This window comes from Numida meleagris, chromosome 11, assembly GCF_002078875.1.
Source record: "Numida meleagris isolate 19003 breed g44 Domestic line chromosome 11, NumMel1.0, whole genome shotgun sequence".
Taxonomy (NCBI): domain Eukaryota; kingdom Metazoa; phylum Chordata; class Aves; order Galliformes; family Numididae; genus Numida; species Numida meleagris.
Window position 1 is genome coordinate 8,607,797 of NC_034419.1, and position 10,850 is coordinate 8,618,646.

The 10,850-nt window shown below is 44.6% G+C and overlaps 2 protein-coding genes across 2 annotated transcripts in view; one reads left to right on the forward strand and one right to left on the reverse strand.

Annotated features, from left to right (window-relative positions):
* DNAH12 (dynein axonemal heavy chain 12) overlaps positions 1 to 4,865 on the reverse strand; it is a 64,257-nt gene extending 59,392 nt beyond the window's left edge. Inside the window, exons 1-5 of the mRNA XM_021409658.1 lie at positions 4,665 to 4,865; positions 3,000 to 3,163; positions 2,215 to 2,305; positions 1,913 to 1,939; positions 707 to 939 (exon numbers count right to left, since the gene is read on the reverse strand). Of these exons, the coding sequence (XP_021265333.1) occupies positions 707 to 939; positions 1,913 to 1,939; positions 2,215 to 2,305; positions 3,000 to 3,163; positions 4,665 to 4,697 (548 nt within the window). The 5' untranslated portion in view covers positions 4,698 to 4,865. The remainder of the gene's footprint in view (positions 1 to 706; positions 940 to 1,912; positions 1,940 to 2,214; positions 2,306 to 2,999; positions 3,164 to 4,664) is intronic.
* PDE12 (phosphodiesterase 12) lies at positions 4,868 to 8,837 on the forward strand. The gene is made up of 3 exons (XM_021409146.1): positions 4,868 to 6,223; positions 7,197 to 7,275; positions 7,949 to 8,837. Exons 1-3 carry the CDS (start codon positions 4,991 to 4,993, stop codon positions 8,389 to 8,391), a joined length of 1,755 nt encoding a protein of 584 aa, XP_021264821.1. The 5' UTR covers positions 4,868 to 4,990; the 3' UTR covers positions 8,392 to 8,837.

Sequence of the window (10,850 nt, forward strand, 5' to 3'; positions counted from 1 at the left end):
CAAAAAAAAAAAAATTTCCTCAAAGGTAACTCAAAATCACAGCTTTTGCTAAATACCCATACAGAATCAGGTCTTAATTCCAGTCACTTTGCCCCTAATCACAAAGGTAGACACACTAGTATTTAAATGATTAAGAATGAGTGGCAATTTTGTTCAATATAAATACAGTGGTATACTACAGTTATACTACTGATGACACTACGAAGTTAGTCACGGTGTAAATTGTTTATTTTCTTTAACCTGTTTTTAATGAGATCAACTTTCACTAAAATACTGATCAAAGCGGCTAAACATTAGCTTTCATACACGACAAATGTAAATAAATAAGGATGATAACACAGGATTTCAAAGAAGTACACTTGCAAAATTCAAACTTATGAATCTTGTTTAAAAGTTTGAAATTTCAAGTGAGTTATACAAGCGATATCTGAAAATAGTTCATTATCCCTGCAGATTTTTCCTGGCACCTCATTCAAGAGAGAAAGCAACATCAGTAAAATTATGGATATGCTTGTAGATGAACAGCTTAATAAAGCTTCTATTCCAGAAGTTGAAAAATATATTATTACATATTACGCTATGTATTACATTATATATAAATGTTGTTTTACATATAATGCAATACGATATAATACCTATCATATTATAGCTTATATGTATTACATATATGCAGGCATATCTAAGTTGTTAAATATTGAACACACACACATACATTAACATGTTAGTATTTTGTAGATTGTGGTACTTACCCATACATCTTTTCATACTCTTTTCAAAATCCCTTATTATCTCCCCTAAAAGCTTTTCAACTAACAGCTCTCTGTCTTTGCCTTCCAGGAGTGATTGTGGCACCAGTGTGAGCATGGACATCAGCCACTGCTGCTGAATGGGAACCACTGGATTACGTTGCACACACTTCTTCATGAAGAGATAGTTGGTCTGAAAGGACAGTCTTATCAGAGGTCTAATCATTAACTGCTGAAGTATTTCTTTCATTAGATTTCACAGTGAAGTCTCTTTTTATTTACCATTTTTTATAACTAAGGGCAGGGAATATAATCATATCTTTTACGGATTCACTGACTAGCACACTAAATACTACTCCAAAGTTGATAAAATGGTCCCTGTCTCAATGCTCAAACACAAAGTACTGAACTTGTTAGTTATTTCACTTGTTTCTCTGATGAAGCTCATGATTCGCAATTAAACAATTCAAAGTTCATACTACTGTTCTTTGGATAAGCATTCATCTAGCAAAGATTAAGCACAAATAGATGGATTTTTTTAGTTTTGTTTTGCCAAAGAAAAATGTATTTATGCCTCCGAGTGATGCATCTATTGTAAAACAGAAAAGGGAGCTGGATCTCTATAGACTTCAGAATGAGTTTACCCAGCATCAGCTACAAAAAGCAATCTGCTTAAAGAAAGCATTTCAGTGCTAATTTAGGTTGAAAGTGGCTTTCATAGATAAATTATTTTAAAAATTATAATCAGTACAATTTTTAAAATCATACCGGTATTTGTACATGACTATTCCTTGTTGAAATCAGGTGAATAACATTAAAGACGACTTTTTGTAAAGGCTACAGTACAACCTGTGACCTCAATTGAAAAAAAAAATGCTGAAGCCTCTTAGAATATTTGGTAAGTAATGATTTTCAAGTAAGATTTGATTAAAACTTTAATTATTGATGGACATACACATGCTTTCTCTAAAAGAAAACTCTTTCTACGGGACCACAAGAAAGGATTACCACTTTTGCTTCCTATCCCATCTTCCCCCTACAAGACTACTGCAATTTTTTTTTCCTGTTTAGCAGGCACTGATTCCACATATCTCTGTTCAGAGAAGCTGAGTATGTTATCATTCACTCTTCTACCCTCAAAATGCAGAACAAAGAATTTAACTCACTCGTCGTTGCTTTTGCTCACTGTTCATCTGTATAAAGAAAAAGAAAGAACTCCTAATGTATCAAGTACATCAAGAAAATAGATCAGAAATGTAACTTTAGCAATTATTATTCCTAAGATTTGATTCAGTACATATGTTGGTATCAAATTCAATGGGACTACTTGAGTATATAAATCCATTTATGAATTATTAAGAACTGACACAAGTAAATTTAAGTGAATGTTAAGAATAAAAGCATAAATGTCCCAACAATAAAGCACAAAATAAGCAGTAGTGACAGTATTAAAGAAATAAACACTTACAGTGGCAGGTAGTTCTGGTACTAGGGGTGCAGAACCTCTGTGATGTTTTTCTTCCATGGATTCATAATAGACTTCTAAAGCTCGATCAATTCTAAAGCAAAATGTACAGTCAGAAATGCAGCAAAAATAAAAATATTACATTAAAAATAATGCAATTATCTTAATTGATGTAACCTATTTTTTTCCTGTTTGATTTCTAAAAAGTGAAGCACTCTTTGCATATTCTGTCTTCCTTGATAAAAAGAGCCACATCTTAACCACAATCAGAATGTATATACATACACCATGATTGAACTCACCAACAGCCCAGTGCTCCTGCTGGGATTATACTGTACTCTTCCTCAAACAACTACAACAGTTACTGTCCAACTGTATTGTGAAAACAAAGTACAGAGTGGAACTCCTAAAACTGGGGGAATAAATGGGAGGCACTACTTTAGGAGCAACCTACGTATTTATCATCCTGGCAGCTGTGGTCCTCTGGTAGCCATGCAGACCACCAAGATCACGTGCAAATGTGTTAAGATCAGTGACAAAGAAGCCTTTTAGAAGTAGATCCACACTTGGATCATTCATACAAAAGAAAATAAGCGATCCGGACTTTGATTCTCTTTGAAGATTCCAATAAATACTCTTCTATTATTAACAGTTTTGGATGGGAAATATTCAGCATTGCAATAGTGACAAAAATATCTCTGAAATTAACAAACACTAGCATTATTTCTCAAATGTCAAAAGTGCAAAGTTTCTTTCGGTTGAACTTCAACACTCAGCATTTTACTCACAGTAACTGATTAAGCATTGTTTGCTGTTCGTTGCATCTTCGGTGCGTCAGCAGCTTACTCTGTAACGGTGACGTATCTGATGCAACCGTTGAAGGCAGAACAATGGGAAGAAACAAAGTTCTCAAAGTCTTTTTATCGGAAGGTGCTCCATCTGAGCGTGCCATCTTAAACCATAACAGAAATGCAATATGAGAATTATTATACAATTGTTCATGTCCAGAAAGCAATTTAACAACTGCACATCTTAAACTGAAATTACACGAGACGCAAAATGCGGCAGCCTCAGGGATTTCTGCCATCTAGGTATGACCATGCCAGCCCCCCAGCTGTACACAGCACAGGAGGCAGCAGCAAAGAAGCCCACCAACCCCCAGGCTGTTCCACAACTCAGTTCCTGCTCTGGAAGAGCCTAAGACAGCATTACTGTTTCCATGGCTTCACTGCAGGATGCAGAGTACTGATGGGAAAGAAGCAAACAGAAGCATGAAGCTAAACAGGAGGCATGCAAAGAGAGGTTTGAACCTTTGCTGAAAGATGGGCAGACAGATAGACAGGCAGAAACACAGGCTCGCCCTGCCCAGGGTGGTGGAGTCAGTGGAGGATTCCAAACCTCACGGACAAAGCACACATACACTCATCTTTGGGAGGTGTGTGTGACCACCTGCTCCTTCCTTGTCTGGCCACTTAAAGGGAAGTTACTGCCTCACTATGTCCACCTATGACAAATAATGTGGAACAAATTGCTACAAGGATAACCCGCAAAGTTACAAGGAAACAAAAATCCTCGATATCGGGTACTATTGTAAAGATAAAACTGCTGCAAATATCCAAGTTCCTCAAGTTCTTCAGAACGAGAGTCTTAAGAGGAGAAACAAAATCATACATGATTTAAGTCTAGCCTTACAGATTCACCTCAGCATCAAGCAGAGGAGACCAAAAAATTATGAAGTTATTCTTTATACACTATCTCATTGATGGTGGGTGGAAAAAGAGTGCTGGAAATTATCGGGAAAGCATTCATCGTGAAGCATGCACCGTGTTTTTCCCTTCATATTTCTCGGGGAAGAAAAGGATGAAACCTATTTTCACCAAAAGTACCTCATCAAATTTATACAGCACACATGGGAAGACTGAGGAAAGCAGCGCGAGGATCTTGTAAAAAGCAGCGCAACGCCGCAGGCTTTCCAGAAACGTTCTGTGATGCTGGAAGTGCCGCGCTGAACCGGGCGGGATTCAGCTGGGCGCGGCTGCCCGCGCGGCACGGGGACGTTGCCTTGGAAACGCACAAACTCAACAACTGCATTTCAACAGCTTCCAGAAGGGGAAACCTGGAGCTGCCTCCCGCCTCAGTGCTACGGCCTGGAAGCGAATTAGAACGGGGCTGAGGAACGCGGCGAAGGAACGCAAGCCGAGGCGAGGAGAGCCGGGCAGCTCCTCCCGGCAGAGGTTTCCCGCATTTAGAGAAGGCTTCGCGTCCTGATTTCGGATCTGTGAGGGCTGAGGCTGCAAGCACAGCGGGAGAGAGCTTCGGGGCCGTTTTAGAAAGACCCGAGCACCTTTGTAACGCACTTCGGCAGCCCGGGATGGTTTTGAACGACAGAAAACGAACACGAAGCCCAGGTACCGGGGCAGGAGGCGCGCACAGGCAGCTCGCCCTGTCTGTACCTTGCGTGCAGAACCGACACCCCTTCCAGACATTGCGAGCACGTAAAGAATTCTCCTGACGGCTTCGGTCCCGAAAAGAAGGCAGCTTCGCGCTGAAGGCGCAGAACCCAGCGCTCCCCTCCCGCTCGCACTCAGCGAGACGCGCTGTGGATGAGGAGGGCGGAGGCACAAAGAGCGGCGCCGCCCACGCGCGCAACGCCACACCTCGGGGGCGGAGCACCCCGCCCCTGGGGCGGGCGCGAGCTGCGGCCGTTGGCAGCGCCGCCCTCTGGCGCGAGGCCGCTCACTTCCCGCCGCGCCTCCCGGAAGCGGCGCGCGCCGGCTCCATGTGGCGCGTGCTGCGCGCCGCCCTCAGCTGGCTGAGCCGCGCGGGCGGCGGCCGGGCTCTTCCCGCCGCCATGGAGCCCGCGGAGCGCGCCGTGGTGCGCTGCGTGCCGTCCGAGCCCAAGCTGAGCCTGCGGTTCGTGCTCCCCGACGGCAGCGCCCGGCACATGCAGCGGGACCAGGCGGAGCCGCTGGGCCGGGCGCTGGCCCGCATCGCCACCAACGCCGCGAAGGGCCGCGCTAAGGCGGGCAAGAAGAGCAAGAAGCCGCGGGCGGAGGACGGCGAGGCGGGCGAGGCCGAGCTGCCGGAGGTGCGGCTCTTCGCCCGGGACGGGCGGGCGGTGGCGGAGGAGGTGCCGAACGCGGCGGCCTGGCAGGACGGCGCCGTGCTGCAGGTCGGGGCCGCGCGGTACCGCGTGGAGCGCAACCCGCCCGCGCTCACCGAGCTGCGGCTGCCGCGCTCGCTGCTGGCCGGCTTCCCCGTGTGCCCCAAGGTGAGCGCCGAGTTCGCCGCCCCCCAGCACTGCCTGTTCCGCTGGTACCGCGAGCGGCGGCCCCAGGGCGGCGGGGAGGGCCCGGCCTGGGAGGAGGAGCGGGAGCCGGAGGGCGGCGAGCGCGTCTTCACGCCCTCCAACGCGCTGGTCGGGCTGCGGCTCAAGCTGCGCTGCACGCCTGGGGACGGCGCGCGGCGCTTCGGGCCGCCCCGCGAGGTGGAGAGCAGCGGCCCCGTGGAGGCCGGGCCCGGCGCCTGCACCTTCGATTCCCGGCACCTGTACACGCGGAGGGTGTGCGGCCGCGGCTCCGTGCGCGCCGTCTCCTACAACATCCTGGCCGACGCCTACGCCCAGACCGAGTTCTCCCGCACCGTGCTGTACCCGTACTGCGCCCCGTACGCGCTGGAGGTCGACTACCGGCAGAACCTGCTGAAGAAGGAGCTGGCCGGGTACAACGCCGACCTCATCTGCCTGCAGGAGGTGGACAAATCCGTCTTCGCGGACAGCCTGGCCCCGGCTCTGGACGCGTTCGGGCTCGAGGGGCTTTTTAAGATCAAGGAGAAGCAGCACGAGGGGCTGGCCACCTTCTACCGCAGGGACAAGTTCAGTCTCCTGAGCCAGCACGACGTTGCGTTCAGCGAGGCGCTGCTCTCGGACCCGCTGCATGCCGAGCTGCGCGACAAGCTGGGCCGGTACCCCGTGGTGCGGGACAAAGTGCTGCAGAGATCGTCTGTGCTGCAGGTACCTGCGGCCACCCACCCCAGCAGCCACAGCCCAGCCACGTGCGGGCCATCGCGGTGGCAGTTGGGGCATGCTCCTGCTAGCTAGGGTGATGGTTGTGCACGGGGCGGGGAACGCAAACACAATGCTGACAGTCAGGCTTTAAGTAACTTTATGTAGCAATAATGTAAAACTTGGCAAAAAGGCCAGCTTACTTTCTTTGTCTTAAGGTGAAATCAGCTGTTAGAGGTGCTGGGTCAGGTGTCCATTGCTGCTTTGGGGCGTTAGCTGCTCATTGTTTCACTACTTAATCCTGTATCATAATAGGTGTATCACTAAGCTTGGTCTTGCCAGTTGCGAGACTAGCCTAGGTTAGCCTGCTTTAACAGTGCCACCAAACACAGGTGAAGAAATGAGTAGACAGATCTGTGAGATTGTTGATGCCAGTGGGGCAGCCTGCAGAGCTGATAGAGGTCTGTCAAGAATTTCAGAAACACTTCTACAGGTTTCTAATGGTGTAAGAGTAACAAACTTTCCTGGATAACTGAAATCGCCTCCAAATTTAACTTCACAAGAATACACTGCTACAGTTTGCTTGCTAAAGCCAGAGATGCTGCTCTATTTCTGTCCCTAAAGTGATCAAAGAGCTGGGGCAGGATGTGGGACAGGATTTTCAACATGCTATGAAAAAATTATGGAATGGATTGAAGGAAAGAATATGGTCAAACCAGAAAGCTGCAGACAGAACGCTTGTCAAATATCCAGATGTTGGTGGAATTCTGTAGTGGTTATACTAGCGATGTAAGTGGCTGAAATTCAGACCTTACGTAGAGGATGAATAGACTCAGTTTAGGAGCTGTGCCATTCATTGGTTTATAAGCATCAGATTCTTTGGACTGGATTGCCATGAAAGCATAAGCTAACTAATGCATTTTTAAAAAATATATAACTTCTATTTAAAACTTACTAAAGGCTTCTTTTTTTTTTTTTAAAGGTTTCAGTTCTTCAGTCTGCAGCTGATCCTTCCAGGAAGCTTTGTGTAGCTAATACCCATCTATACTGGCATCCAAAAGGTAACTTTCCTACATTCTTCCTTAGGCTTTTGCAGCTATTACCTTTTCTTGTGGAACTGAGGATTTTTTGCCCCATTCCCTACCTCAGTGATCCAAGCCAGGCTACTGGATTGATTTATCTTCCTTAACGTAAGATTGTTCTGGTCTGCCAGGCCAGCAATAGAATACAAGTGAATGCAGGACAGCTATGTGAAACAATTTGCCTGAAATGTGGACCATGAAATACAGCTTTGTGTGTATTCATGGCTCCCCCATCCTGTTGTACCCAAAGGAGCTATGTTGTGGTGCTTTTAGAAGAGGAAACAAGTCGGGCTACAGAAGCTTTCAAAAAGAGACTCTCCATTAAATTAGTTCTATTTTAGTTCTGTGCCATTCAAAAACACTGTTAGGATGGTTTTTAAGAAGTAGAAGGCTGCTGTAATATGGGTGTTTAAGGTACATAGTTTTTAAATTCATTGGAAAAAAATTCAATGTCCTCTGCTGTAAAGTTTTGATAGTCACATATCAAAGGCATCTTTATTTATGAAAACTATTCTAAAATATAGCACGCAGGGAATTTAAAGCAAGATTGCTGTTTCAGAACTCCACATGACATATGTCTAAATGAGCAACTTGGAAAATTCCTCCAGTGCTACTACAAAGTATTTTAAGTAATATATTTTTCCATCTTTAGGTGGGAACATCCGTCTCATCCAGATTGCTGTAGCCTTGTCTCACATCAAGCATGTAGCACATGACTTGTATCCTGGTATACCAGTCATATTCTGCGGAGACTTTAATAGTACTCCGTCATCCGGAACTTACGGTTTTATTAACACCGGTGGCATTGCTGAAGATCACGAAGACTGGGTCTCCAATGGAGAAGAGGAAAGGTGCAATATGCCTCTAAGCCATCCCTTCAATCTACAAAGTGCTTGTGGAGAACCTGCGTATACAAACTACGTTGGTGGGTTTCATGGATGTCTGGACTACATTTTCATTGACAAAAACGCTCTAGAGGTTGAACAGGTCATTCCATTGCCAAGTCATGAGGAAGTAACAACCCATCAGGCTTTGCCAAGTGTTTCACATCCTTCTGATCATATAGCACTCGTATGTGACTTAAAGTGGAAATAGATTGACTTTTGCACGATGCTTTTTGGAGTTTTTGAACAAACTGATGTACTGTTGGGGAACTGAGGTTCAACCCTGGCTTGTATGCTACTAAAATGAGAGCGATTTTAGAAAAGTTAATGTGCTCGGTGGTTCTACTGAAGGTTGTCTCCGTGTTGACATGAACTTGTACGATAATTTCTCCTTTCCCTTTTTATATGCTAATAGAAAAAATGTTTCAGGTGTGGAGTTTTGAAATTTGCATTATCATATAACCTTTTACAGGTTTTTAAAAGATTACAATTGTTGGAGATGTGAATTCAATCTAATTTATAAGTGTACAAACTGAACCCTGTTCACTTTGGAACCAGATGCAGAACCTGAAAAGAAATGAGCTCGGTTCGTTCAGCCTCATGGTGATTACTGTCGTAAGACAAAGCTTTTAAAATAAACTCAGAAGCTGTCTTGTACCTGGTTTATTAACAAGTGGCACGATCAATGTACCTGCTGCCTTCTGAAAAAAATGTTCTTTAATTATCAGTGAGTGGAATTGTTTGGTCAACCACTGTGTTAAATTTAAGATAATCAACTTGGAAGCACTTTGCTTGCCCACTTAATATGAGGGCCACTTTAGCACTTACTCAAATTGGATTCCATATATAGGCTGCATCTACTGTTCCATCTGTTGCCTATAGTCAGTAGTAGTAGTTGAGTTTAGGACAGCCAGCTGGGGAGGGAGCTCTTTAACAACAATTTAGTAATCCATTTTCAGGTATGGGGAGGGACAGAATAAATTACATGGTGTATCCATCTCTGCCTACATAAAAAAAAAAAGTAACTTAAAACTTCATTAAAAAAAAACCTATTATACTAAAAAAGAAACCAACTCAAGTACTGTTTTTGTTCCCAGTATATTCTTCTTTGTACGAATAGTCTAGTCTAGATAGTTTGGATGTTGGGAAACTCTTTCACTCCATCTTCCTCTTTCACCTAATAAGTTTCCCTTTCTGATGGTGTCAGTTCTCACTTGATTTTTTTCCAGTTACTGGTGTCTAGCATGGCAAAACAAGTCCTAATGTGCTAGTGCAAAAACAGAACCAACCAGCTTACTCTCTAAATGTAAGAGGCAAAAGAAACACTGTTCTAATACAGACAGAAGAGTTCGTAAGTATGGTAGGAGAAGACTTGAAAGACTGCTTAAACCAAAGAAAAATAGTAAGAGGAGAGGAAAAAAGTAATTCAGAACTTCTTTCAGTTGGTAACTCTCCAGGAGATTAAGCTGAAATCCACTGCTATGTTCACTTCAGTTACTTGTAAAACAACACTTTTGGAATTCTGCCATATGTGCTAACATTGAAATTGCTACGCAGTTTTTAAAATCTCTGGAAAAATCCAGGAGCTAACTTGGTTATGCTCAGATCATAACACTGAGAAACAATCTAACCTGATAAGGGTTTGTGAGAGCACGTGCTATTGCAAGGGAGGCTAGAAAAGTACCTACAGGACAGTGCTGAAGAACTGCAGGCAAAGAGGATGGCTGAGCCATTTCTTACCTCACAGATGAATTCAATGAAAAACTTGAAAAAACTTTAAAATAAACAGGTCCCACAGCTCACACCCCTGTAATTGTAATAGAAGCTTGTAGCTGGCTCTGGTTGCCAGTAGAGGTAAGTTTTTCTCCTGTTTCCTACCTATATACTATGTTGAAAGTTCCTACTGTGCTGGAACTGCCTCTGAAGAGGCAGTCCCTCTTAATCCCTGTGATGGCGTTTGGGCTGCTGCTTTCGCCTCCTTGTAGATGAAGGAGAGAGCATGCGACAGCTTGGCTGGTGCAGGAACCGAGTGACAGGGCACTGCTGCAGGCCCAATTAGACGGCCCCTGCACATGGCAGATAATCCTTTAATATTTTCTGGGAGGAAGTTCAGCTTCACAAGTTAACGCTGGAGATCTCCAGGCCAAGCATCTCTGGTTTAATTAGCAAAATGCAAAAGCACAGGCCCACTGCCAATAGCAGCACTGTGTCAGGAGTTAGGCAGGCAAGCCTGGAAGAATGCAACACTGGGGTCTAGGTTAGGAAAAATACAATTTGGAAGAACTTGATTTTGGAGGCAACGCAAAAAAACAATACTTCGATATTCCATATGCTCCCAAGACGTATTTACATCTGTGAAGTTATACATGGTACTTCCTACTTGACACGGTGATTTTAGCTTCTATGTTCCCTCTACATATTTCCCTACCTCTTGCCCAATACTTCTTCCCTAAACCACTTCTAGATGCCATATTCATAGAACCCTATTAAACTTGTCTCTGTTTTATTTCATAATCCTAAGCTTGCCTGTGATTCAGCAACTGGAATTCTCCATATCCTTCACGTAAGAACCCCTCAGTCTCCTCCAAAAAACAAGCATTATTTCCTGCATTTTTGAAGTACATTCTTTTGTGCTACCTTCCCAGCCTGGCATTAAGAGAGAAAGGAGCA